Source organism: Monodelphis domestica, chromosome 8 (assembly GCF_027887165.1).
Source record: "Monodelphis domestica isolate mMonDom1 chromosome 8, mMonDom1.pri, whole genome shotgun sequence".
Lineage (NCBI taxonomy): Eukaryota > Metazoa > Chordata > Mammalia > Didelphimorphia > Didelphidae > Monodelphis > Monodelphis domestica.
This window is the reverse complement of record NC_077234.1, coordinates 196768078-196795989: the sequence shown is the minus strand read 5'-3', so window position 1 is coordinate 196795989 and position 27912 is coordinate 196768078. Positions and strand designations below refer to the sequence as shown.

The window sequence follows — 27912 nt, the reverse complement described above, 5'->3', positions numbered from 1 at the left end:
ACTAACAATGAGCTTCACACAGAGGGTAATGGGTATGTGAAGGGAGGGTAGAGGAAGCTTTCAATAAATAATCAATACAATATTCACCAGAATAGGAATAAATTAGGTCATCAAAGAATCACATGGAAGAAAGAGAAAGCAAACTAACCCTATAGGGACAATGAGGAATAATAGCGGAAGAGATCAAACATTCAACTGGTACCCTTTTGATTTTGGAAGAAAGTGAGGAGAACTTATGTCACATGCCATAACCTTATTTGTGATAAAGTTTTGGGTGCCTTTGAATGAGAAACTCATAGTATGGGAAGATTTAAATGGAATGAAATTTCTATCATTGGAGTGAAGTGTCAAATCAAGTGAGATAAGAGATCGGTTCTGAGCGTCTGAGTGTGTTTTTCTCCTTGACCAAGACCTTTAAGGGGAACATTTCTTAGATTTACACTCCTTCCCTCCTTAGATTACACTGCTTCCCATTATAGGAACATCTCTGAAGAGGGGGAGGTTTGTAAGGAAAGTTTGTTTTGTTCTGGACATATTGAGTTTGAAATGTCAATGAGACATTTGAGTTTGAGTTTGTCCTATAGGAAGTTAGAGATGTCAGAAAGATGGTTGTTTTAGAGGTAAGGTCTGCATATATAGCTCTGATAATCATCAATATAGAAATAATAATTGAACCTATGGAAGCTTATGAGATAACCAAGTGATATAGTATGAGGGGAGAAGAGACAAAGGCACAGGACAGACCCTTGAGGGAAACCCTTAGTTTCTTAGTGGGCATTACCCAAAAGAATATGTAGCAAAGGAGAATGAAAGGATACATACAGTCAAAGAGGTAGAAGGAGTTAGGTTAAAACAGTGTCATGGAAACCAAGAGAGGAGAGAAAGTATCCAGGAGAGGAGGATAGTAAGAAATGTTGCAGAAGGAATTACAAATGAAGGCTTTTGGTGGGAGTTTGGACTAGATGATCTCTAATGTATCTTCTTTATTTAAGATTCTGTGCCTGTCTAGAGCCCTTGAAGAGTCAATTAGCCCTATTGTGTACTTGTGCCTTGCAATAAATTGAGTCACCTTATGAGAATGAATACTCATTTCTCAGAATATTCACTTATAACCTGATTTACCAAAAGACTTGGTTCACAGTGAATAGAGATAAAGTGTGATAATTCATTCATTGCAACTGTTAATATGGAGCACTCATTTGCTCAGTAGTGGATTATATTTATATATTTGCCAATCAATTCATGGAGGATATTCAACAATTATTTCTTGCTGGATTGTTGTTTTTTTCTTATAAGTTAAAACTTTTTTTTCCAGGATACACAGAATCAAAAATGGGAGCATGAATTGTTGGTATTGTTTCTTAAAAAAAAAAATCTTTTCTTATTCCCAATTCTGTGTAGTTTATGTTACACAAAACTTTCTTAGTGTGTGCGTAGAAACTAGAGATTCAGCTATTTTTTTAAAACTTCTAAATAGTGAATGTAGTCTTAAGGGGGATTAACTGTTTTATAGCCCCATAACCCAAGGCACATAACTGTGGAAAGTATGCCTGCTTGAGAGTCCTGGCCAAAATTCTTGCTTCCTGACGTATAATTCCCTTTTTGTCCTGTGCTTATATCCATTTGTATGAAAGGTGCTGTATCATTTTACATATTGATTAGGTTTCTGTTCAGGAATTTCAGAAATCCTGGCATTTAAATAAGAAGTCTAAGGCTATTTTTCTCATAAAAATTGTTCCTGATCTTGATATTTATTAGAATGAAGTTAAAAAACTATTTTTATTAAAGCAACATATGGTACAAATACAGAAATTATGTGAACACAACTACAAAAAAACTTTTCACACAATTAAAACTAGATCTAAATAATTGGAAAAATATTAATTGCTCATGGATAGGATGAGCTAACATAATAAAAATAACAATCCTACCCAAATTAATATACTTATTCAGTCCCATAGCTACCAAAGTACCAAAAACCTTTGTTATAGAAATAGGAAAAAATATAACAAAGTTCATCTAGAACTCATAAGAGATCATGAATGTCAAGGTAAAATAATGAGAAAAAATGTGAAGGATGAAAGCAGTTGTCTTCAAAACAATATGGGAAAAAGAGACCAATCTGGTACTAGCTAGAGACAGAAGGGTGGACCAATGGAACTGACTAGGGAAAAATGACCTCACTGAGCAAGTGTTTGATAAACCCAAAGATCCCAGCTTTGGGGACAGGAACTCACTATTTGACAAAAACTGCTGGAAAAATTAGAAAACAGTATGGGAAAAATTAGGTTTAGATCAACAACTTACACTCTATACCAAGATAAATTCAAAATGGGTAAATTATTTAAATATAAAGAGTGAAATCATAAATAAATTAGGTGAATATAGAATAGTATGGGAAAGGAAGGAATTTAAGACCAGAAAAGAGATAGAGAACATCACAAAAATATAAATGGAATTACTTTGATTATATCAAATTTAAAAAGTTTTGTATAAACAAAACCAATGCAACCAAAATTAGAAGGAAAGCAACAAAATGAGAGAATATTTAAAAAAAAAACACTCTGATAAAGGTTTAATTTCCCAAATATATAAGGAACTAAGTCAAATTTACAAAAAAATCAATCCATTCCCCAATCAATAAATGGTCAAGAGACATGAATAGGCAATTTTCACATGATGAAATCAAAACTATCAATAAACACATGAAAAAGTGTTCTAAATCTCTCCTGATTAAAGAAATTCAAATTAAAACAACTCCGAGGTACCATCTTACACCTAGCAGACTGTCATATTTAGCAGCAAAGGAAAGTAAGAAATGTTGGGGGGGAATGTGGCAACATTGGGAATTGGGACACTAATACACTGCTGGTGGAGTTGTGAATTGATCCGACTGACCATTCTGGAGGGCAATTTGGAAGTATGCACAAAGGACCTTAAAAGAATGCTTGCCCTTTGATCCAGCCATAGCACTGCTGGGTTTGTACTCCAAAGAGATAATAAGGGGAAAGACTTGTACAAAAATATTTATAGCTGCGCTCTTTGTGGTGGCAAAAAATTGGAAAATGAGGGGATGTTCATTGATCGGGGAATAGCTTAACAAATTGTGGTATCTGATGGTGATGGAATAATATTGTGCTGAAAGGAATAATCAACTGAAGGAATTCCATTGAAATTGGAACAACCTCCAGAAATTGATGCAGAGTGAGAGGAGCAGTATCAGGAGAACATTGTATACAGAAACTGATACACTGTAAATGTAATGGACTTCTCTACTAGCAACAATGCAATGATCCAGGACAATTTGGAGGGACTTATGAGAAAAAACACTATCCACATCCAGAGAAAGAACTATGGGAACAGAATCACAGAAGGAAAACATATGATTGATCACATCGTTCAATAGGGATATGATTAGGGTTTTGATGTTAAAAGGTCACTCTCCTGCAGATATGAATAACATGGAAATAGATTTTGAACCTTGATACATGTATAACCCAGCGGAATTGCTTGTCAGCTCTGGGAGAAGAGAGGGAAAGGGCAGGGGGGAGAATATGAATCATGTAACCATGGAAAAATATTCAAACTGAAAAAAAAAAAAAGAGAAAAAAAGCAATATATGGGGGCAACTGAGTGGCTTGGTGGTATGAGAGCCCAGGCTAGGATAGGAAATCCTGGGTCCAAATCAAGCCTCAGACACTTCCTAGCTGTGGGACTCTGGCCAAGTAATTTAAATCCCATTGACTAGCCCTTATTGATCTTCTATCTTAGACCCAATACACAGTATTGATTCTAAGACTGAAGGGAAGGTTTGTTGGTTTTTTTTTTTTTTAAACTCTTACCTTCCGTCTTGGAGTCAATACTGTGTATTGGCTCCAAGGCAGAAGAGTGGTAAGGGCTAGGCAATGGGGGTCAAGTGACTTGCCCAAGGTCACACAGCTGGGAAGTGTCTGAGGCCAGATTTGAACCTAGGACCTCCCATCTCTAGGCCTGACACTCAATCCACTGAGCTACCCAGCTGCCCCCTGGGTTTTTTTTTTTTTAAAGCAATATATGAGATGGAATGTTGAATTTGGAAATATGAAAAACCATGATATGGAATCACATCTTATACATAGTGGATAGAGTGTTAGGAGTCTGAGTGCAAAAAATCTGGCCTCAGACACTTATTAGACCTTGATCAAGTCATTTAACTTATGTTTTTTTTTTTTCAGATTCCTCAACTATAAAATAGGGATAATAATAGCACTTAACTCTCATGTTGTTTTGAGGGTCAAATGAGATAATATTTGTAAAGTGCTTAGCATAGTGCTTGGCACATGATAAGTGCTACATAAATCCTCATTCTCTCTTAATTCCAGTGCCTTCCCTTTGTTAGTTATTTCCTATTTATCCTGTATATACCTTATTATATATACATATATATACACACAAACATATATTTGTTTACATATCACTCTCCCATTAGGTTGTCAGGTCTTTGAGGGCAAGAACTATCTTTGTACTTTTTTTGTATTTCTATTGTTTATGACACTGCCTGATAATTAATATTTATTATTATTTCATTTAAATTTAAATCTTATTTAATATTTAATAAATATTAATTACTTTTTTAACTTTGGAGAAGTCATTTAACTTGGTTTATGTGTTCCTTTTATAAAATAAGTTAATAGCACATAGTATTGGTGTGAGCATTAAGTGAAATTATGTTTGTTGTTCAAAACTTATAAAAGATTCAGATATAAAAGTATCAGTAGAACTGATAGTAATGGCAACTATTGCATGTTCAAAGAGGAAACCATATTTTAGGGAGGATGAAAGTGTTAATAGTTACAAGAACTATGTCTTAGTTTCTATAGTTGTCTACTGAGAATATCAAGATTGATTCTTATTAGTCTTATCTATATTTTTGTCATATCTCCCTGAAGCAGGAGTTTGGTAGAGAAGGTCTGGAGTGAAAAGTGGAGAGCAATGAGCCATGGATGGCTTGGGTGCCCTCCTGAAATAGAGTTTCGGGAAGGAGCCACCCAATCAGCAATGGGTGAGGGATAAAGTCGTTGTTTATATTGAAGACTTTGAATGAGGAAGCTCTTGGTTTTGGTGAAGAAGTGGAAAGAAGATTGTCTCTTTTCTTTTACCATCCCCATTTTACCCATGTGTGGACATGAAGGGATTCTTAATCCAGTCTGTTGAAGCAATCTTTTCCCATCATTAAGTTTACAATATCATTATTGGCCTATTTCAGCTCCTTTTTGTAAGCCTAGGATCATCTCTTTAACATTCTGAGTTATAGTTTTCTACAAAATAGGGATGGTAACATTAAGAGTACTTTCCTTTCATTGTAAACCTTAACCTGTCATATAATAGTGAGCTATTATTATTTCTAAACCCCAGCTGCTGAAAATATCTGCCATATTTACTTTACATTCTGCCAATGTACTTTGCACATAGTTAATGACATTTGTTCTACAATGTGCTATTGATTTGTTTCCAAGCTTTTAATCCATCCCTTTATCTCCCCACACAGATTAAAATTTTCTTTTAGAGTTTTTGATTGCCTTTCCCCTCCTTCTCTTTTGAAGTTTTAATTTGATATCTCATTTATTATTATCCACATTTAACAATACAGCCTTCCTCTTTTCTCCCCACCTCCCAGTGAGCTATATCTTAAAACAAAGTATAAAAAAGGAGAGGAGGAAAGCTTTTCAGGAAAACTAACCAACACTTTGAAAAAGTCTAGCATTATATTCAGTTACATAACCACAGGCCTCCATCGTGGAAAAGAAGTAAGGGTTGAACCTTTTATTGTCTTTTCCTTAGAACTAAGCTCATTCATTACATTTTCCAACATTCAAAGATGATTATTTAGTGGCTGTTGTTTCCATTGCCACTCTTTTGTCTTGTCTACTTCTTGTCTACCATATACTACATATCCGGCAACTCCTGGAACAATGCTTTATCCAGATGATGGATATTCAATAGTTTTAAAAACATGAAACATTAGAGTTGGTAAAAGACCTGAGACTGCCCTTTTCTTTTATAGATGAAGAAACTAAGGCTCAATGATATGAAGGAAGTGAAATTACTTGCCCATGGTCATAGAACATGAAGTTGAGCTTTTTTCTATTAAAATCCCAATCTATTGCTCTTTTGCAACACTAAATTGCTCTTTATTGAATTTAGTCAACTCATGATATCAAGCAAAACACATGAACTTTGTATTCATTACTACTGTTCTTTCTGGATAGGATAGTAATTGCTCATTATGGATGAGTGGGTTGATGACTATTTGTTAGACTAAGTATTTTTATATGGAGGATAAAAGCAATATGTATACATAAATGAAAAGCAAAACTTTTTAGGCAGAATTTTTTTTTTCAAAAAAGCAAGACTTATGGCTTTAACTTGCAGGACCTCTAGTTGAAGGGTCACAAAACATATTATATTCTTAATGTACACAAATTCCCCTATGTCCATAAGGATGATACAATCTTTTCAATTGTAATGCAGGGGAAAAATAGAAGTCAGATCTCCTGGCATGTCACATAAAGACTAGGTAATGAAGTCAGAGAGGAATATGGAAAGAATATGGCCTATCTCAACTTCTTTTTTTTAATTAATATATTTAGTCAATATAGAACATTATTCCTGGGTTACAAGAATCATATTCTTTCCCTCCCTCCCCTACGCCCACCTTTCCCATAACTGATGTGCAATTTCACTGGGTATTACATGTGTCCTTGATCAGAACCTATTTCCATGTTGTTGGTGTTTGCATTAGGATGTTCATTTAGAGTCTACATCCCTAACCATATCCCCCTCGACCCATGTAATCAAGCAGTTGTTTTTCTTCTGTGTTTCTATTCCCACAGTTTTTCCTCTGGATGTGGATTTCCTCTGGATTCATTCTAGTAGATCCCTCCAAGTTGTTCAGGATCACCGCATTGCCACTAATGGAGAAGTCCATTACATTCGATTATACCACAGTATATCCGTCTCTGTGTACAATGTTCTCCTAGTTCTGTTCCTCTCACTCTGCATCAATTCCTGGAGGTTGTTCCAGTCCCCATGGAATTCCTCCACTTTATTATTCCTTTGATCACAATAGTTAGTATTCCATCACCAACATATAGCACAATTTCTTCAGCCATTCCCTAATTGAAGGGCATCCCCTCATTTTCCAATTTTCTGCCACTACAAAGAGTGCAGCTATAAATATTCTTGTACATGTTCTTTCTTTATTATCTCTTTGGGGTACAAACCCAGCAGTGCCATGACTGGATCAAAGGGCAGACAGTCTTTTGTCACCCTTTGTGCATAGTTCCAAATTGCCCTCCAGAATGGTTGGACCAATTCACAACTCCACCAGCAATGCATTAATGTCCGGAGTTTGCCGCATCCCTTCCAGCATTCATTACTTTCCGTTGCTGTCATGTTGAACAATCTGCTAAGTGTGAGGTGGTACCTCAGAGTTGTTTTTATTTGCATCTCTCTGATTATAAGAGATTTAGAACACTTTTTCATGTGCTTATTAATAATTTTGATTTCTTTAACTGAAAATTACCTATTCATGCCCCTTGCCCATTTATCAGTTGGAGAATGGCTTGATTGTTTGTACAACTGATTTAACTCTTTATAAAATTGAGTAATTAGACCTTTGTCAGAGGTTTTTGTAATGAAGATTGCTTCCCAATTGGTTGTTTCACTTCTAATTTTGGTTGTATTGGTTTTGTTTGTATAAAAACTTTTTAATTTGATGTAATCAAAATTACTTCTTTTACACCTTGTGATTTTTTCTAGCTCTTGCTAGGTTTTAAAATCTTTTCCTCCCCAAAGGTCTGACATGTATACTATTCTGTGTTCACCTAATTTACTTATAGTTTCCTTCTTTATGTTGTGATATGGAAATCACTTTAAAAAGATTGATATAGATTAATTTAAGGTCGCCAAGGAATTCAGCTATGTAATTCCTAAATGAAAACTCAAGTCAGCTGTCAACCTTTTTTATGGTGTCTTAATTACAAATAGGAGGAAGAAAAGTATTAGAGGGAGAGAGAGAGAGAGGAAAAAAGGAGAGAAGGAAATAGGGCTTAAATACCCACCCTGCTTAAGCTGAGCCAAAGGCCCAAGGCCCTGGATAGCCGAGGCAAAGAAAAGAGATCAGTCCCTATCACTCACATGACCAAAATGGAGAAACAGTCTGAGGGCTCCTCCACTCCAAGCACCAGCTCCAACCAACTTTCTCCCTCCACACAGGAAGTCCCCAGAACTCCTGAGCTGTCCTCTACCTCACTTCCTGTGTCTCACCTGTGCCAATGGTGGCTGTAGCTTAACCTAGGACCGCCCAGAGGTCTGTCCTTTTTGCACATGTCTGTTGAAGGCCATATTCTCAAATAATTAAATCTTGAATTTTGCTGCAGCCCTTCCTAAATCTTGTTACCCTGAGTAGGGTGGAGATTGTAGTTTCCAAGACCTGATTCTGTTATTCCAAGTATCTCTATTGTTATTGATCAGGAAATACCATCTTCTAAAGAATGGTTTGAATAGGGTTGAGTAGTTTTGAAATTCACAATGTTCAAGTTATTCACCCATTTTGAGTTTATCTTGGTGTAGGGTATGAGATGTTGATCCAAGCCTAATTTCTCACATACTGTCTTCCAATTTTCCCAGCAGTTTTTATCAAATAGTGGATTTTAATCCCAAACCGGGATCTTTGGGCTTATCATAGACTGTCTTCTGAGGTCATTTACCCCAAGTCTATTCCACTGATCCTCCTTTCTGTCTCTTAGCCAGTACCAAATTGTTTTGATGACCACTGCTTTATAGTATAATTTGAGATCTGGGACTGCAAGGCCTCCTTCCTTCTCATTTTTTTCATGATTTCCCTAGGTTTCCTTGATGTTTTGTTTTTCCAAATGAATTTTGTTATGGTTTTTTCTAATTCAGTAAAAATAAAAAAGTTATTTGGTAGTTCGATGGGTATGGCACTAAATAAGTAAATAACTTTGGGTAGGATGTTTATTTTTATTATGTTAGCTCGTCCTACCCATGAGCAATCGATTTTTTCCAATTGTTTATATCTAGTTTTAACTGTGTGGAAAGTGTTTTGTAGTTGTGTTCATATAGTTCTTGTGTTTGTCTCGGCAGATAAATTCCCAAGTATTTTATATTGTCTAGGGTGATTTTAAATGGAATTTCTCTTTCTAATTCTTGCTGCTGAGATGTGTTGGAGATATATAGGATTGCTGATGACTTATGTGGGTTTATTTTGTATCCTGCAACTTTGCTAAAGTTGTTGATTATTTCCACTAGCTTTTTAGTTGATTCTCTAGGATTCTTTAAGTAGACCATCATATCATCTGCAAAGACTGATATCTTGATCTCCTCTTTGCCAATTTTAATGCCTTCTATTTTTTTTCTTCTCTAATTGCCCTTGCTAGTGTTTCTAGTACAATGTTAAATAATAGAGGTGATAATGGGCATCCTTGTTTCACTCCTGATCTTATTGGGAAGGCTTCTAGTTTATTCCCATTGGAGATGTTTTCCCCTTTCTAACCATGTATGTACTTCTTTGTGGTATATAAATTTACCCCCTTTCATTTCTTTTCCCATTTTTTTAGTATTAACTTCTTCTTTTAGCTCTAGTTGTATACACACACACAGATATGTATTTATGCATACATATATCTATATACATATTTATGTCTTGGCATTTCATCCTATACAGTTTGTCACTGTTCCCTCTAAGTGTAATTCTTCTAGCTGCCCAGGTGGTAATAACAACTTTTAAGAGTTACCAATAACCTCTGTTCTTATAGGGATACATATCATTTTTAAGTTATTGGGTCTCTTTAAAAAAGTTGTTGTTTCTTTTGTTTGCTTTGTTTTTCTTTTTTCCCTCTTTTTTAATTACCTTTTGATGATTCTCTTGAGTTCTGTGTTTGGGAATAAAATTTTCTGTTCAGGTCTGGTCTTTTCTTTACAAATGCTTGGAATTCTTCTATTTTGTTAAATGACCATACTTTCCCCCGTAAGAATATAGTCCGTTTTGCTGGGTAGTTGATTCTTGGTTGTAGACCTAGTTCCCTTGCTTTCTGGAATATCATATTCCATGCCTTTTGGTCTTTCAGTGTAGATGCAGGCAAATCCTATTTTATCCTCTCTGTGGTTCCATGGTATCTGAATGACTTCTTCTTAGAAGCTTGTAGTATTTTTTACTTGGTCTGATAGTTCCTGAGTTTGGTTATAACATTCTTGGGTGTTATCAGTTGGGGATTAAGTACAGGAGGTGATCTGTGGATTCTTTCAATCTCCACTTTTCCCTCTTACTCTAGAATGTCAGGGCAGTTTTCTTGGATCATTTCCTGTAGGATGATGTTCAGGCTTTTTCTTTTGTCATGGTCTTCTGGTTGACCAATGATTCTTAAGTTGTCTCTCCTGGAATGCTTTTCTAAATCTTTTGTTTTGTGAATGAAGTGTTTCATATATGCCTAAATTTTTTCATTCTTTTGATTTTGTTTTATAGTTTCATGCTGCCTTGTTAGGTCTTGATTTCAATTGTTGTATTCTGATTTTTAAAGACTGAATTTCATCCCTGGCTTCTTGATCATCCTTCTCCTTCTGGTCTGATTTTCTTTCATCTCCTTTGCCTCATTTTCAAGCTATTTAATTTTTCCTTTCAAGACATTATTTTCTGTTTCCAGGTGACTTATCTTGCTTTTTAAGTTCTTTTCCCAGTTGTCTTCAGCCTCTCTTAATTGTGTTTCGAATTGTATTTTGAGTTCTTTCAAAGCCTGTATCCAATTGGTTGGGGTTTCTGTTTTTTTTGCTTTGTGTTCCCTCATCCTTCTCTGTTCTCTTTGCTCTTTGTTCATTACCTGTATAGAAGCTGTCAATTGTAATTTCTTTTTTTTCTTTTTCTGTTGTTTGCTCATATTTACCCCATCTTTTATTCCCTGCATTTGGCTGCACTTTTGGTCCTCTTATTTTTTTTTTGTTGAATCTGTGGTTTGGGGCTTTTCTGTCAGCCATCCCCCTTGGAGCTTAGTCAGCAAATGTCTCAGTGCAGTCTGTAGGGAAGGGGTGTTGGAGCTTGAGCTTCCCTGCCCTCTTAAGGCTTTGATGGGATTAAGTCCAGCTGGGTTGAGCTGGATGTGCCCTGAGGCCAAAACATTGAGAAGGGGGAGAAATATGGAGTGTCTCCGCTGCTCCAAGTAGGCTTCCCCCTCTTGTGCTCTGCGCTTCTTCTCCAGCTGCCTCCCCACCGCCTGTGTCGACACTCTGAGCCTGGCACATCTTTGCCTGCAAGGTACTTCCATCAGACCATCACCCTTGCCAGCCCAGAAGTTCCAGCTGCCACTGGAGGCTTAGTGCTCAAGATGGGGGAGGGGCCTGAGACATTCCTTCTTCCTTCCCCTTAAACTGTAGTGTTTTCCAATTCAGGCTTTTGGGGGCCTACATTTTAAGTTGAGTCCAGCAGGAGGGAACCTTGGCTCTGTCCTGTTGTTAGGTTTGATTTTCAATTTCCTGGGAGCATTTAGTTTATAATTGGTAAGGAAGGGTTTACAGAGGTCTGAACTTTTCCTGCCTCTACATGCCATCTTGACTCCGCCTCTTATCTCAACTTCTAAAATAAACAGAAACACATAATTTACAGAATTTTAAAAATTATTGCATTGCTTACCTCTGAGTCATATATTACAATGAAGTTAATAAAATGGGTAAATAAAATGGGTAAAATGGGTAAAAAATTATATAAGATGTCTTATATCAAATTATCTCCTTTGGAAGACTCTAGTGTGATCATCTCAGTATGTGTAGAGACAGACAGAATGGGAGCTCATTGAGATCAGACAGAGTTTGCTTTTTGTCTTTGTTATCACTGATTCATAGCTTAATTTCTGATACATAAGAAGTTTTTAATAAATGCTCAATTGCCTTACTGATGAGTTAAGTTCAAAGCTCATTTTAACTTACTACTCTGGGAGTTTTTTGTTTTTTTGTTTGTTTTTTTTTTTAAATCCTGACCTTCCATCTTAGAATCAATACTGTGAATTGGTTCCAAGGCAGAAGAGTGCTAAGGGCTAGGCAAGGGGAGTTAAGTGACTTGCCCTGGGTAACTCAGCTGGGGAATATCTGAGGTCAGGTTTGAACCCAGGACCTCTCATCTCTAGGCCTGGTTGTCAGTCCACTGAGCTACCCAGTTGAACCCTAATCTGGGAGTTTTAAAAATGAAAATAAAATAAAAATTCTATGCAGAAGGGGGAGATCATTCTCATGAAAAATATAAAAGTGCTTTGTAAAATCAAGAATATTTTAATTTGGGATTAGGGAACTTTGTTTGCTACTTTCAGAATCTGAATTCAGAATAAACATTCTTCTTAGAATAGTCCAGGAAATCTTTTTTTGGGAAGAAAATCAATCTAAATTTTATTTTGTTGTATCAATAAAATGACACTAATGGTGAAAAGATGCAACTGAATATCCTTTTAATAAATTGTTGAGTGATTAATTTCTTGATATTTAGAACTGAGGACATTTTAATGTGAACTAAGTAGCGGGATGACCTCAAGACTATTATTACTGTTGTTTTCAAACTTAAGGTTCATTTCTTCTTTCAGGATCACAGCTTGTGCTATGACCATGAATAAATATGTGGAAGAAAATGTATCTCAAAAATCTTATACAACTATCAAGTATTTCATGAAGATGCTGAGCAGTGTCAGTGAGACCCTGATCTTCATCTTTATGGGAGTGTCGACGGTGGGAAAAAATCACGAATGGAACTGGGCCTTTGTCTGCTTCACCCTGATCTTCTGTTTGATCTGGCGTGCACTAGGTAATTAGCTCTTGGTAGTCTAGATGATGGTTACAATCATAGACCAGGAACATTCTTTTCATTATTAAAAAAAGAAGTTTGAGAAGTACCTAAGGCTAAATAAATGAGAGTAGAAAAGTAACTTCATGAATTCTAGCTTAAAATAAATTGAAATGTCCTTCCAGTTTACTGGAGCAGCTAGGTGGATAGAGTGCAGAGATTCATTTTCTTGAGTTCAGATGTGGCCTTAGTATTTCTTAGCTATGTGACCCTAAGCAAATAAGTTAATCCTGCTTTCCTCAGTTTCGTTGTCTGTAATAATAGCTGGAGAAGGAAATGACAAATTGTTCTACTATCTCTGCCAAGAAAAACTCAGATGCAGTCATGGAGACTTGGACACAATGAAAATGATTGAAAAACAACAAAACAATTTATTCATGAACTCTTAAGTAAACTCTTAAATTCCTAAATCTAATAACTCATCATGGAGTGGAGGAGCTCCTGGACTCAAATATCATATACTCTAAGCCACCCCGCATTGTACAGAGAAGGAAAATAAGGTCCAGGGAGGTGACAACTTCCTCAAGTCACACAGACAGTAAGCAATAGAAGCAGGATCTGAATTCAGGCCATCTGACTCTAAACCTCTTATGCTTTTCACTTTCTGAACTGTTTCTAGTCCTGGTATTGCATATCATCTTCACTATAGAGAACATCACAGCAATGAAACAAAAACTCTGAAGTCCTGAAAGTAAATTTAAGTCCTTGGTCTTCACAAAGTATGGGTAATGTAATGGGGATTCAAGCTATCATTGATTGACCCAGACTAGTGCCCTAATATCATTCCACCAGTTGATATCATTTAGTTTTTTTTATGAAGAGATATTTGCTAAAATAATATTTACTTCTGGGCAGCTAGATGGCACAGTGGATAGAGTGCTGAGACTGGAGTCAGGAATATTCATCTTCCCAAGTTCAAATCTGGTCTCAGACACTTATTAGCTGTTTGACTCTGGGCAAGTCACTTAACCCCATTTGCCACAGTTTCTTCTTTTATAAAATGAACTGGAAAAGGAAATGGTAAACTCCTCCTGTATCTTTTCTACAAAAACCCTAAATGGAGTCGCATAGACCTGAATGAAATGACTGAACAACAATTTACTGAAAAGATCTAGCAAGGCTAGTACAAAACACACAACCCCTCTCTGGAATGGGAATGGGGAGGGCAGACTTTTCCCCATGCCACCTTGATGCCAGGAGAGAATGGGCTAAAATTTAGTTGCCACAAAGCATTCATTCCTACCACATTCACTTTCTTTTTAATTTAAATCCTCACCTTCCATCTTGGAATCAATACTGTGGATTGGTTCCAAGGCAGAAGAGTGGTGGGGGCTAGGCAATGGGGGTCAAGTGACTTACTACCTAGCTACTCCCAGTTGTTCTATTTCGAATTGTCCTTTACCTTTGTTGTAGAGTCGCATCAAACTCTTCGTGAGACCCCAGTAACCCAAATATTTGAGCAAGGCTGATTTTTGACAGTAAATGCAGACTGGAGACAGATAGCATAGAAATGTAATACTGAAGAAGACTTTGAATGTCATGGAGGCCAACTTTTAGCTTGTTGTAAAAAACAAACAAATAAACAAAACTGAGGCATAAGAGAAATAGAATGACTTACCTAAGATCACATGGCTGGTAATCATCCCCAAAAGGACTTTAATCCGGGCATTTTGACTATCTATCCATATCCCTATCCACCCACTATATTGATTCAGCATAAGTACAGTATTAGTGGATACACCCCCCATCCCCCCAAAGTTTGAAATTTGGTTGAATTTTTGTTTCAGATTCATGAATATTTGGTAACTGATAAGGGCATTAAGGGTTTGTTGTTGTTATTAATTTGTTTAGCTATATCTCACTCTTTGTGACCCTATGGACTATATAGTACACCAGTGCTGTCCATAGGGTTTTCTTGGCAAAGATACTGAGATGGTTTGCCATTTTCTTCTCCAATGGATTAAGGAAGAGGTTAAGTGACTTGTCCAAGGTCAAATAGATAGTTAAGTGTGAACAGACTAGAAGAATCCCAGTAAGGATGGGGAGAATAGGTCACTGGTATTGTTCCCACCTTTCTCAGAACAACAGGACCATGTGTTTTTTATTTCATTCGAATTAGAGCTACTTGACAGAATGGACTGCCGTATCTTTCTACTTGTATCTGCAGTGGTCAGCACAGTGCTTTATACTTAGTAATGTAAACTGCTGTTTATTATTCATTCCATTCATTCATATGCTTTTGGGGAATGACTTTTACTCTTATACATTTTTATTACTTACCTATAAATTGGAAATAGGAAACCTTTATCAAAGCAATTTGATGCACAGATCTTTTTTTAGCAAGACCACTTCCCTAATTAACCTCCTAGCATTAATTTTATTCATGCAAAATTTTTTTCAATTTAATGTAACTGAAATTCTATATTGTATCCTTTCTAATCATCCCCATTTTTTGTTTCAATAAGAGTTCAGTCCCTACTTAAAACTATGATGTACATATGATTTTATGATTATAAATTTTTGTGGTATTATCTTAAATATATCTATTTTTAATCTATTTTATTAAATCATATATGATGTTGATCTGAACTTAATTTCTGCCAGAATAATTTCCAGATTAGGGTATGCTTTCCCAGGAAATTTTTTCTCTTGAGTTTATTGAAAACTGGGTTATTAAATTCAATTACTTCTGATTATTCTATGCCTAAAGTTCTAAAGAACTTTTGTGCACATTTTAACTGGTATAAGTTTGATGAATTTGCATGAATTTCATGATTTTTGCTTTGCAATCTACTTCCTGCCCTTTTCATCATTTTCCATGTTTTTCTAGATATTTTATTCCACCAATGAATTTTGTTATTATTTTTATAGCTCTTTAAGGTATTCCTTTCATGGTAAATTAATTTCCATAATATTGTAGTTATTTAAATTTTTGTGTTTCTGTTACTTGGGATGTTTATTTACATTAAAAATTTTGTTTATTTCTAAGGCTTGGAGTCTTTTAATGTCATTGCATCATATTGGAATTCTGATCTTTCAAAATTGTTTTTTATTATAATATCATTGTCCTTGTATAAATTGTTCTCCTGGTTTTATTCATTCTATTCTTCATTATTTCATATGGTTCAGGATTTGCTGCAATCGTCTTTCACCATTTTTTACACTATAGTATCTTTATTACATTGATGAGCCACAAAGACAAAACAAAATTGTCCCTACCCCAAAGGAGTTTACATTTTAATGAGGTTGCAGGGGAACATCCAGTGAAAATTCACTGAGATAGATGACATAAGAATTGAATCAAAAATCATCTTCTGCTAAATTGACAACCAATTTCCCAAGTGTTCATTAAGTTATCCTTTCCCCACTCACTTTTTATTTTCTATAAGTTTATCAACCATTATTGCATACATTTGGTGGGATTTCTAGTATATCTATTAATTTCATTAACCGATTTCTTTATCTTTTGCCCCTACCAGAGAGATTTGATGGTATTTTTTAACATGTTTTAAAGTCTGGGAGAGCAAGACTGACTACCTTCAATAATGGTTTTGTTGTTTAGGTTACCCTTTGTTTCCTCATCTGTTAAAAACAGGTTTTTAATCTATGATCTTATGATTAATCCACATTTTATTATGTTTTATTCCATTTCTATAATGGATTAATAAATATATTTATATTTAAAATGTATTAAATATTATTAATTAAAATATTAAATATTAAAATAAAATACATGTAAAATATATTAGATATAAAACAAAAATATAAATAAATAAATTAAAATTTCTAGGATAAATTCTATAAATAAATTTAGTACTTTAATTATGTTTCTAATAATTATGAATTAATATAGAAAACGAGACGGAGAGATTGTTACAATTAATTGTAATTTGAACAATTTTATGATTATCCTTACTAAAATGAAAGTGTCTTCTTTGAGAGAACTCAGAACACTATTAAAGGGAAATCTCACAGCTTTATCCTGATTATTTATTTATTTTAGTGGTTAACAACTGATGTTGCAGGGATGGCATTTGGAGAACTCAAGCCAGTAGATGTTGCTGGTCTTGCATCCTAAAACATGACAAGTTATCTGAAGCAATGTAGTAGCAGGGTAATGTTATAAATAACTAAAGAAGAGTTCCCTTCACTGCTAGTTATTATCACAAAATAATCCATTCCTTTGTAGTTTTGATGTTTAACCTCTTTCTTCCTTTGCCTTCTTTCTGGAGCTAAAGCTATTCAGGGCGGGTACTCGATTCAGTTAGGGTTGCTATATGAGTGTTATCTGAAACCACACAGCTAGTTTCTGCAATGGATTTGAATTTAGATCTTCCTGACTGGAGGCCTAGGTTTCTGTTCACTGTGATATGTTAATTTAATTAATCTATGATCAAGGAATACTTTTCTAATGATTCATGTATTCCTTTCTTTCCATGATTATTACTTGTTTTGTCCTATATATTGCTAGGTAGGTTAATTTCCAAATATTTTATAAGTTTTTAAACAATTAGATTATCTGCCTTCTGTGTATGGATATTCTCCTCTAACAAATGTATTAATTTCTCTTTAATAATGATTTCGATTGAAACGAGACGGAGAGATTGTTACAATTAATTGTAATTTGAACAATTTTATGATTATCCTTACTAAAATGAAAGTGTCTTCTTTGAGAGAACTCAGAACACTATTAAAGGGAAATCTCACAGCTTTATCCTGATTATTTATTTATTTTAGTGGTTAACAACTGATGTTGCAGGGATGGCATTTGGAGAACTCAAGCCAGTAGATGTTGCTGGTCTTGCATCCTAAAACATGACAAGTTATCTGAAGCAATGTAGTAGTAGGGTAATGTTATAAATAACTAAAGAAGAGTTCCCTTCACTGCTAGTTATTATCACAAAATAACCAACCCTTTGGCTTGGTCCACCATAAACTGAGTTACTTTTTAAAATATTCACTATATGGAGTGTAAGAAGCTCTGGCAGTTATCTTCCCATTCCTTTGTAGTTTTGATGTTTAACCTCTTTCTTCCTTTGCCTTCTTTCTGGAGCTAAAGCTATTCAGGGCGGGTACTCGATTCAGTTAGGGTTGCTATATGAGTGTTATCTGAAACCACACAGCTAGTTTCTGCAATGGATTTGAATTTAGATCTTCCTGACTGGAGGCCTAGGTTTCGGTTCACTGTGATAATGGGGAATGGATAAACAAATTGTGCCATATGAATGTAATGGAATATTATTGACTCATGAGAAAAGATGGAATGGCAGCTGCATAGCACAGTAGATAGAACATCATGCCTAGGATCATGTGAACCTGTGTTTAAATCTGGCTTCAGACACTTCATAGCTATGTGACCTTGGGCAAGTCACTTAGCCCCCTATTGCCTAACCCTTATCATTCTTCCACCTTACAATTAAGACAGAAGGTGATGGTAAGGGTTTAAAAAATAATGAAATGGACAATCTCAGAGGAAACTAGGGAGACTTCTAAGAACTGATACAGTGAGGTGAGTAGAACTAGGAGAACAATTTGTAAAAAGATAGCAATCTTATAGGGAAAAACAATTTTAAACAATTTTGGAACTCAACATAAGTCAAAAATTAAGATGAAACATACCATTAAGCCCCATAAAATAGAGGAAATAAATTCAAATAAATTCAAAGAGACATACATTTTTGGAGATGGCTAGTGTGAACATTTGTTTTGCCTGGTCTGCATCTATCTATGTATCAAGGTCTTTAATTTTTGTGAATTTTTTCAATTGCTTGCTGTCAGGTCGTTGGGCAGAGTGGTAGTAGGAGGGAGAAATTATTCTGAAAAATGCTTATATTGAAAAAAAAAGTAAAAATGTTCTATTTCATAAATTAATAATACTAGAGTAAGAGTCAGAAGGACACGGGAAAAAATCCCATCTCTGACACCATGTGATAGAGGGCAAGTGACTTTCTAAATCTCAGTTTCCTCAATTCTCAAAATGGAGATAATAATAACACCTCCCTCACAGTGTTGGAAGGTGAATCTAGTGAGATAATGTATGCAAAACACTATGCAAACTCTCCAGGTAAATTCTAACTCTCATTATTTGGGAAGAGTATGACACAGTGACTAGACAGCTAGATTTAGAGTCAGAAAGAGCTCCATCCAATTCCAGCCCCTAAAAATTACTAGCTATGTATTGTTGGGCATGTCACTTGACCGGACTCAGCTTCCAACTACTCAACTGTAAAATGGGTCTATTTACAAGCATATCACTTTCCTTACAATGTCCTTTCAGGATCAAATGAGATACTATGTTTAAAGCACTTGGAAACAATAAAGCATCCTGTAAACATCAGTTGCTATTATTATTTTCCTGCTTCTGCAGATGTAACAGCACTTGAAGTCACCTGAAGCATTTAGAGTTGAAGTACTTTGCCCAAGTTCACATAGCTAATAAATGTCAGAAGCCAGATTTGAACTTAGGTCTCCCAGATTCCTGTCCAGTACTTTAGCTTGTCACCATCTCTTTAGCCAATATTCATACTAAAATTATTCCTGGTAGCATGTCATGACCTCAAGCAGTATGACTTATTTTTGATTTTATCATCTTCCTCAGGTGTCTTTGTTTTGACTCAGATCATTAACTGGTTCCGGACAATACCTCTGACTTTTAAAGATCAGTTCATCATTGCCTATGGAGGACTACGAGGGGCCATCTGTTTTGCTCTGGTCTTCCTGCTTCCTGCTGCAGTGTTTCCCAGAAAGAAATTGTTTATTACAGCTGCTATTGTTGTCATATTCTTCACAGTCTTCATTCAGGTGAGCACAGTCTTGATACCTTGCAGATTCTGTTTTCCCCATTCCATTCTTTTTTTTTAAATTTAATTAAATTTAATTTTTTCCCCATTCCATTCTGAAGAAATAAGGTCTTTTGGCCCATCCAAGTAAACCTCTTTCCTAAAATGTCAAAAGAACTTGTATTCCCTGCATGTTAAAAAAAAATACTCATTGTGATCTTTATTTGTTAAATCTTTGTGAAGTAAATAAAAGTTCAAGGAAAAGTGCTTGTTTGGATTTCTATCCTTGAGTTTTATATAGAAAGGGCCAAATTTGTTTACTTGTTCAGGGAAGAACAGAGAGGAAATCGAGCCTTAGACATTTCCTTGCTGTGCCACTTAACTGTCATCGCCTAGCCCTTACCACTCTTCTTGGAATCAATACACAGTATTGATTCTAAGACAGTTAGGGTTAAAAAAAAAGTACAGCGTAGAACCTTGTAACTCATTACTGGTTTTGCTGTTGTCTCTCATCCTTTGCCCTATAACTCATTAAGTGTTCATTGAATATTCTCCCTTTCAGAAAGCTTAGCTGCTTACCAGCCCCTCATCTTGAAAACTGGGGTGACTAAATACACGTTTAGTATCAGGCTTCAAACACCATGGTTGAACTCAGTTCTTTAATCCTTCTTCCTCCTTTTCACATGCTGAGGATAATTATTTGATCATTTCAGTGTGTCTAACTCTTTGGGACCCCATTTGGAGTTTTTCTGAGCAAAGATGCTAGAATGGTTTGCTTTTTCTTTGCCTAGAGGAGGCAACAGGGACAAAAACAGTTAAGTGACTGGTCTGGGGTCCTACAACTAGGAAGTGTTGAAGGCCAAATTTGAACTAATGACTCCAGGTCCCGTACTCTGTCCACTGTGCCATCTAGCCGCTCCACTGAATAGAGCAGGCTATCGTAAATCTGGACCCTGGAAGCTCACTGTGACTTAACATAGTTGGGAACTGAGGCCTTAATGATGACATTATTTCCTAGCATACAAGCAGTTTTTCAAAAAGGCCCCTCCCCTCTGTTTCTGTGCCTTAGCACTAGCTATAGAATGCTCTTGATCTCAGCCCCTCACCTGCCCTACCCTGCAGGGCGTCTCTCTCACTTCTCTTCGGTATGAATGTCTTCACTTTTTACATAACTTTGGCTCCTCTGTCTATATGTTTTATATACCTAATTATTTACATGTTGCAAATCTCCTCAGAATGTGAACTCTTAGGGCAAGTATTATTTTTTTGTCTCTCTTTGTATCGCCAATATTTAGCACAATGTCTAGCACATAGACATTTCTTTAAAAAAAGGTTTTTCACTGATTGACTAATGTAGTTAGCTTTGATTCTTCTTTGGGACTCAGGAATATTTTTAATTCTGAACTTTCTTGGATATAAAGAGGGAAGAGCTCTTCTTGTGACCATTGATATTCTGAGAATGACTACTACCAGTAGTATTATGACTACTGAATAATTACATCCATTAGATTGTTCATTTATTGCCATTTACTGAATACCAATGATTTGCTAAGGCACAGTGCTAGACCCTGGGGATAGAAAGACAAAGATGAAAAAAATCTTTGCCTTCAAGGAGCTTATATTCTACTGAAGAGAAATGACTAAATGAAAAGGAAATAAATAGAAAGTAATTTTGGAGGGTAGTGCTGACAACTGAGGAATCAGGAAAAACTTGTTGTTGATGGGGCTTGAACTGAGGGAGTAAGGGGTTCAGAAAGGTAAAAGTAAGGATAAAGAACATTTCAGACATTGGGATGGGATAGCTTTCATGAAAGCATGGAAACGGGAGAGGGAATAAAAGGTAGGCAAGATTGGGCAATACAAAGAAGAATGATGTTTAATTAATCTGGAAATATTGACTGGAGTCAAAATATGTAGTCTTTAAATACCATGAAAGTTGATATTTTATGCTAGGTTAATAGAAAGCCATTGAAGCATCTTGAGCAGTAATGAAGCACGGTGAGACCTGTGGTTTAAGAATATAAATTTGGTACCTAGGTGGAGAGTTGGTTAGAAAAGATGTAGGTTCAATGAAGGAAGATTTAAGAAACTATTGCAGCCATTGAAGAGAGAGGTGTAAAGGTCTGACCTTGATTTGTGAATTAAAAGGAGAATGTGAGAGAAGTTGTAGAAGTTGACTCAACAAGACTTGACAACTGATTGGATATGTAGGCGGCCAATAAGAGTGAAGAGTCAAGGATGATACCTAAGCGACTACAAGGATGGTAAAAACCTTGTCAAAAATAGAGAGATTAGGATAAGGAATGAATTTAGGGGGAGAGATAATGAGGGCTTTTTAGTGTTTTATTTTATTTGGAGATATTTTTTGAGGGGTTGGGGGAGACTGAAAAAGAATTGTTAGGAAAGTAGGAAAATAAGAATGGGATCAGGAAAACCAAGAGAGGAGATTGCATCTGGTAGTGTCACAGGCTACAAAGAGGACAAGGAGTATGAAAATTGAGAAAAAGCCATTGGATTTAGCAAGAAAGAGACTATCTTTTCTCTTTTTTGGGTGTTGGAGGGGAAAATTCAGGAACATTCTGTACTTTAGGAATAAAGATAATCACAGGACTGGTCCAGTGTTGTAAGTTAAAAGTTTGTCTTCTTTGGAAAGGGAAGCAGGCCTAGAGTCAGGAAGACTCATCTGAGTTCAGATCTAGCATCAGACTTTAGTTGTGTGACCCTGGCAAGTCACTTAATTCTGTTGGCCTCAATTTTCTCTTCTGCAAAATGATATCAAGAAGGAAATGGCAAACCACTTCAGTATCTTTGCTAAGAAAACCCCGTAGGGGGTAAAGAAGAGTTGGACTTGACTGAAATGACTGAATTACAGCAACAAAACAACAATATTAATAATAGTTGCTCAGTGGAGCAAAACCGTGGCCAGGAGATGGGGGCTTCCCCAGCCTTGGATACTGACTCACATTCCTACTTTCCTCTTGGGATAGCTAAAAGATCAAATCCCTGCCCCAAACAGAGGCTTCTTGGTCTTTTCTAGGATGGAACCATCAGTGACACTGAGTATGTCCAATGCACCCATTGGACTGCTCCTGGATTTTCCACTGTTTCACCTCCTGTATCTCCAGGGCTGCAAGTTCTTTTAAAACCTGCCCCTTCCAGAAAAAAAATAAATTTAAATCCAATAATAATTATTATTGCTCATTGTGATACTGCTTTACAGTTTTCGAAGTATTTTCCTGATTGCAGCTCTGTAGAATATGTTTATTATTTCCAAGTACTTCCTCTATTATATTTTATTTAGTCCAACTGCTTGTTCCACAACAAATAGCTAATATAAGAGAACACTATTTATCTCATTGCAGTCTACTATAGTAAAAGGGTCCTATTAAGTAAATGAGGTCTTTTGGAGATAAAGGATACTACTAACATGTTAGATATCCTAAAAGTAAGAATTTCAAGACAATTAGAAGAGAAAAGTAGAGGGGCAGCAGGGTGGCTCAATGGATTGAGAGTCAGGCCTAGAGATGAGAGGTCCTGGGTTCAAATATGACTGTGTGACCCTGGGCAAGTCACTTAACTCCCATTGCCTAGACCTTACTGCTCTTCTGCCTTGGAACCAATACACAGTATTAATTCCAAGATGGAAGGTAAAGGTTCAAAAAAAAAAGAAGAGAAAAGTAGGACCAAGGAAGTCAGCAATGATGCCTTTATATCCTGAAGTCATACAATGAAGGTAGGAAGGACTATAATTAGCAATTTTCCCATAAAGGCAAAGTAGCAAAAAATGCACTTTGTGGGAAAATGGGTAGCTAATGGAGGAGATAAGCCAGAAAGGCATTCACTCTGGGTTTGGCTATATAAGTTTGTATAAGGTCCTTGGCCTCTGGTAGCTTCATTTTTTAACCAATTATTCTTGTTAGGAGGCTTAGCTGACTTGTTTCAAGTTACTCATTTTTAAAAAATTACTTGACAGAGTTTGTATCTCTAATATCTTTACTCTTAGCTCTACTGTTCTAGATGCTGTAGACAAAACAACAAAAACCAATTGTGAAAATGTGCAGAAATATATCTGTATTTCCAGCAGAGACAGTGTGATATCATGCAGTATTGGAATTGTAGTCAGGAAGACCTGGGTTTTGAGTCTACCTCTGACACTAGTATTGCTGTAAGTTAGATGATTGTCTTCCCTGACCCAGCCTTGAGAGCTTCTCCTCACCTAGACCTATCCTTGTTGGACTCGTGTGAATATGCTCTCTGTATCAATACTAATGGGCAGCTATGTGGTGCTGTGGTAGGGTTCCAGACCTAAAGTCAGGAAGTCTCATCTTCTTGAGTTTAAATCTGGGCTCAGATTACACTAGCTGTGTAACCCTGGGCCAATCACTTAACTCCCCTAGACCTTGTTTCCTAAGCTGTCAGAAGGGGCAGTTGAACTAGACAATCTCCAAGGCCCTTTCCAGTTCTAAATTTATGATCCTAGAGGTGCTGTCAGGAGCCTCTGAATTGCAGCAGCTTGAGTCAAAGCTCCAGTTACTGATCTTGGTGATAGCTTGGTGATAAAGCAGGCAGTTATCTACCTAAAATAAGTCCAGCTATTCAGCTAAAGTTGCTTTGATGTAACGGTGTAGACACTCTTTGCAAAGCAATTTCCTCAAGTCCATGAGAGTTCACTGCTCTGATTTCTGACTTTCTTGGCTTCCCTTGAAACATCCCACCTTCTGCAGGAAGCTTTCCCTAACCCCTCTTCATTCCAGTGCTTTCCCTTTTCAAATTATTTCCTATTCATCTTGTATACAGTATTTGTTTGTATGTTGTCTCCCGCCATTTGATTGTGTTCCTTAAGGTCAGAGATTGTCTTCTGCCTCTTCTTGTACCCCATCACTTAGCATGCTGCCTGGCATATAATAGTTGGTGTTTAATAAATGTTTATTGATTGATTGTTCCCTTTTTTCCTAAGGTACATCTTTGTGCACAGATGTTCTTACTTTTATTGCTTACTATAGCAGTTCTTACCACCTCTTTTGTTCTTTAACCTTCCTCTCCTGCCTCTTCCCAGTATATTGAGGGGGAGCTTTAAGCCTTAAATGTATGTTCTTTGGAAGAGATCTCTTCCTGTCAGTATAAATAATTGAAGGATAGAAAGAAGGCAGTCTGCCAGAAGGTACTTAATGGGTTACAAATATACCAGAAATGATGAATTATACATCTAGGCATAAAATTTTGTCCTTTGTGCAGTAATGCTACCTATTCCTAGTTGAGTGGCTCCTTTTATCCTGAAGAACCTTTTCTCATCATTTTCTTTTTTCTCTTTCTCTTTGCTTCTTTCAGTGTTTTGAATGGAGCAAGTTGCTTCATCCCAAATACTGAATTTGCTGTGTTTTCTGAAAAACAGCCCTTGTGAAACATGTGCTTATCGCTGATACTAGAAGTTCTAATGAGGAATTTAATATTGGATGGTGTTGAAGATTGAGAGAAGGCAGTCCTTTCTTGATGGGATATAAATCCCATTATATCAAAATAGACTGATGGTTGTGCAATATTTGATGACTAATCCACCCCCATTTCCTCTGACTTGTGCATTTCCTTTCCTTTAAATACTGCTGACTGGTAATCTAACTTAGTGTCTTAAACATTACAACTGGCTAACTACATAAAATAGTCTCAGCTGCATATTTTTCTTTCATTTAAAGTTGTATAAGTATAGGTTGTATTTATAAAGTTGTTTTTAACCATAGATTAAAGTATAATATTTAATAAATATGCATTATAGGAAAGAAAACTCCAACTAGGTAGACTTCAAATATGGTTTTCCATATGATTGGGGGAATTAAGTAAAGTTATTTGTATTAGATAAGTTGCACCTAGGAATATACAAAAAGAAGAGCAGGAAGAAAATGACTTAGATGGGCTTTAGAGGTCATTTAATTCTTCTTTCAAACCAATGAAAAAAGATTCTTAGCAATGGCCTTGAAATAATCATACAATCTCCATTTGAACACCTACGGTTACATAAAACTCCCTATTATCTAAAGAACCTTATTCTATTTAGAAACAATGCTGAATATTAGAAAATTATTCTTTATTTTGAGCTAAAATCAGTTTTAGGTACTTCTTCCACCTGGTCTTAATTTGATTTATAGAATAAGCCTTCCCTCCTTTCACATGGAAAATTTTCAACTATTGGAAGAGAGTAATTATGCCCTTTTGTTTCCTGCTCTCAATGAAAATCTTTTCTTCTTGAAGTTGAATAGCTCAAGATTCTTTAACCATTCTGCATAGGTCATAGTTTTGATTGTTGTTTAAACATTTAACCATATCTGACATTTTGTGCCACTATTTGGATTTTCTGTCACAAAATACTGGAGTGGTTTGCTATTTCCTACTCCAGCTCATATTGTATAGGAGGAAACTGAGGCAAACCAGTTAAGAGGCCTGGACCATACATCTAGTAAGTGTCTGAGGCCAGATTTGAACTAAGGTCTTCCTGACTCCAAACCCAGTAACGTATCTACTTTATTACTCCAGCTACCCCATTGTAGTTTTGATAACTACTTCTGATTGAAACTGTATAGAATATATTTAGTATTTCCAAGTGCTTCCTCTGATACATTTTATTTAGTCCAACACCTTTGTTCTTCACCAAATAGCTAAAATGATAAATGAACACTATTCATCTCATTGCAGGCTACCATAGAATTGGAGTCCTACTAAGTAAATGGGATCCTGTTTGTCCTCTTCTGGACATTTTCTGGAGGACCAGTTGGCATCCTTAAAAAGTGTGGGCCCTAGGAGTAAATACCACACTCCTGAAGAATAACTAAATTTGTACTCCTCAGAGTTCAAACCCTGGCACAGCTATGTAAAAGCGATGCAAACACGAACAAGATATTCATTGTCTCTAAGTCTCAGCTTGCTCATCTGAAACATGAAGGGTTTAGATTGAACAACCTCTAAGTTCCCTTTTGCCTCTCAATCTGTGATTCTAATATAGTCTGATGAGTAATATATGACGGTCACTGGCCTTGATCTTGGATATTCTACAACATTTATATTAAGATGGTTTGAAAGTATATTAACTTTTAAAATGGTCATACCTATATTATTGGCTTATATTGAGTTTCAAAGCAGCCAATAATCAATCAATAAAGAAATTAATAAGCATTTATTAAGTCTACCATGTGCCAGGCACTACTTCAAGGAGTTTACAGTCTGATGGAGAAGCATGTAGTCTAACATGTTTTAGGTCTTTTCTTCACATGATATTCTGATACTCAGTGCAGACATTTAATTATTTCAGTTGTACTAAATAATTACCCCATTTGGTTTAATCCTGCACAAAGGATTTTTTTATTCTGATGACTTTTATAGTTGCTGGTATTAACAAACATGATCATTTTGTTTTAATCATTCAGTTTTTTTAAACAACCCAGTTTTAAATGAACATTACACATTGCTGGCCATATTTTTCCTATTATAAAGTATATGATATATGAAGCTATATGGAAAAGTTATAAATGCTTAATCATACCCATTTCTTTTCATGGAAAATAGTATCTTTTCAAGTTCCTTTGGGATGGTCATCAATTTGACTTTTTTCCCTTCTTTTATTCCTTCCAAGTTAGGATCTAAAACTTCTTTAAAAGGCTAACAAAAAGAAATTAAAAATACATTCATTTTAGCCTTGCAGAATTATTCTCTATTCTTTCACATAGTTGGATGGGGTGGGCCACATGAACTTAATCCAACTGCAATTGAAACCTCTGCTTTCTATTTCCTTATTTCTATTCACTGGGGATTTATCATGAGGCGTTCCATTCATGGTGCCAATATACTATAATAGGTGGGAATTTAACTCAGTCTTTCTTTGGACTGTGATATTTCAGAACATGTTAGTGAAAATTAAAATTTCTCATTCAAGTTAAGAAGATAACATCCTTACTTTTTAAAACCTTCATTTATAGCTATCTAAAAAAAAGAAAGAAAGAAAAAGTTAGACCTTTCATAAGGTAGAATCATATGACTAAGCATCATTTCATTTTCTGTTTTCCCCTGATTTTGTCTCTGAGCTCCCAAGGCTCCACATGAATTTCAAGGAAATTTAACTGCCATGAAATGTAGGAATACCATATGCTGGCTTTAGAAATAGATAGCCAAAAAGATTGTAGAGGATTGTGGAAGGAAGATTTTTTTTAAAAGTCATTAATTCTTAAAGGATGATATAACAGCTACAAATAATCTGAAAGGTGAAGATTTAAG

The 27912-nt window shown here is 35.8% G+C and overlaps 1 protein-coding gene across 1 annotated transcript in view; it reads left to right on the top strand.

Annotated features, from left to right (window-relative positions):
• The window catches only part of SLC9A2 (solute carrier family 9 member A2), a 115715-nt gene that overhangs the window by 61851 nt on the left and 25952 nt on the right, over positions 1–27912 (top strand). Inside the window, exons 4-5 of the mRNA XM_001371353.5 lie at positions 12621–12838; positions 19476–19678. Coding sequence (XP_001371390.3) covers positions 12621–12838; positions 19476–19678 — 421 coding nt within the window. The remainder of the gene's footprint in view (positions 1–12620; positions 12839–19475; positions 19679–27912) is intronic.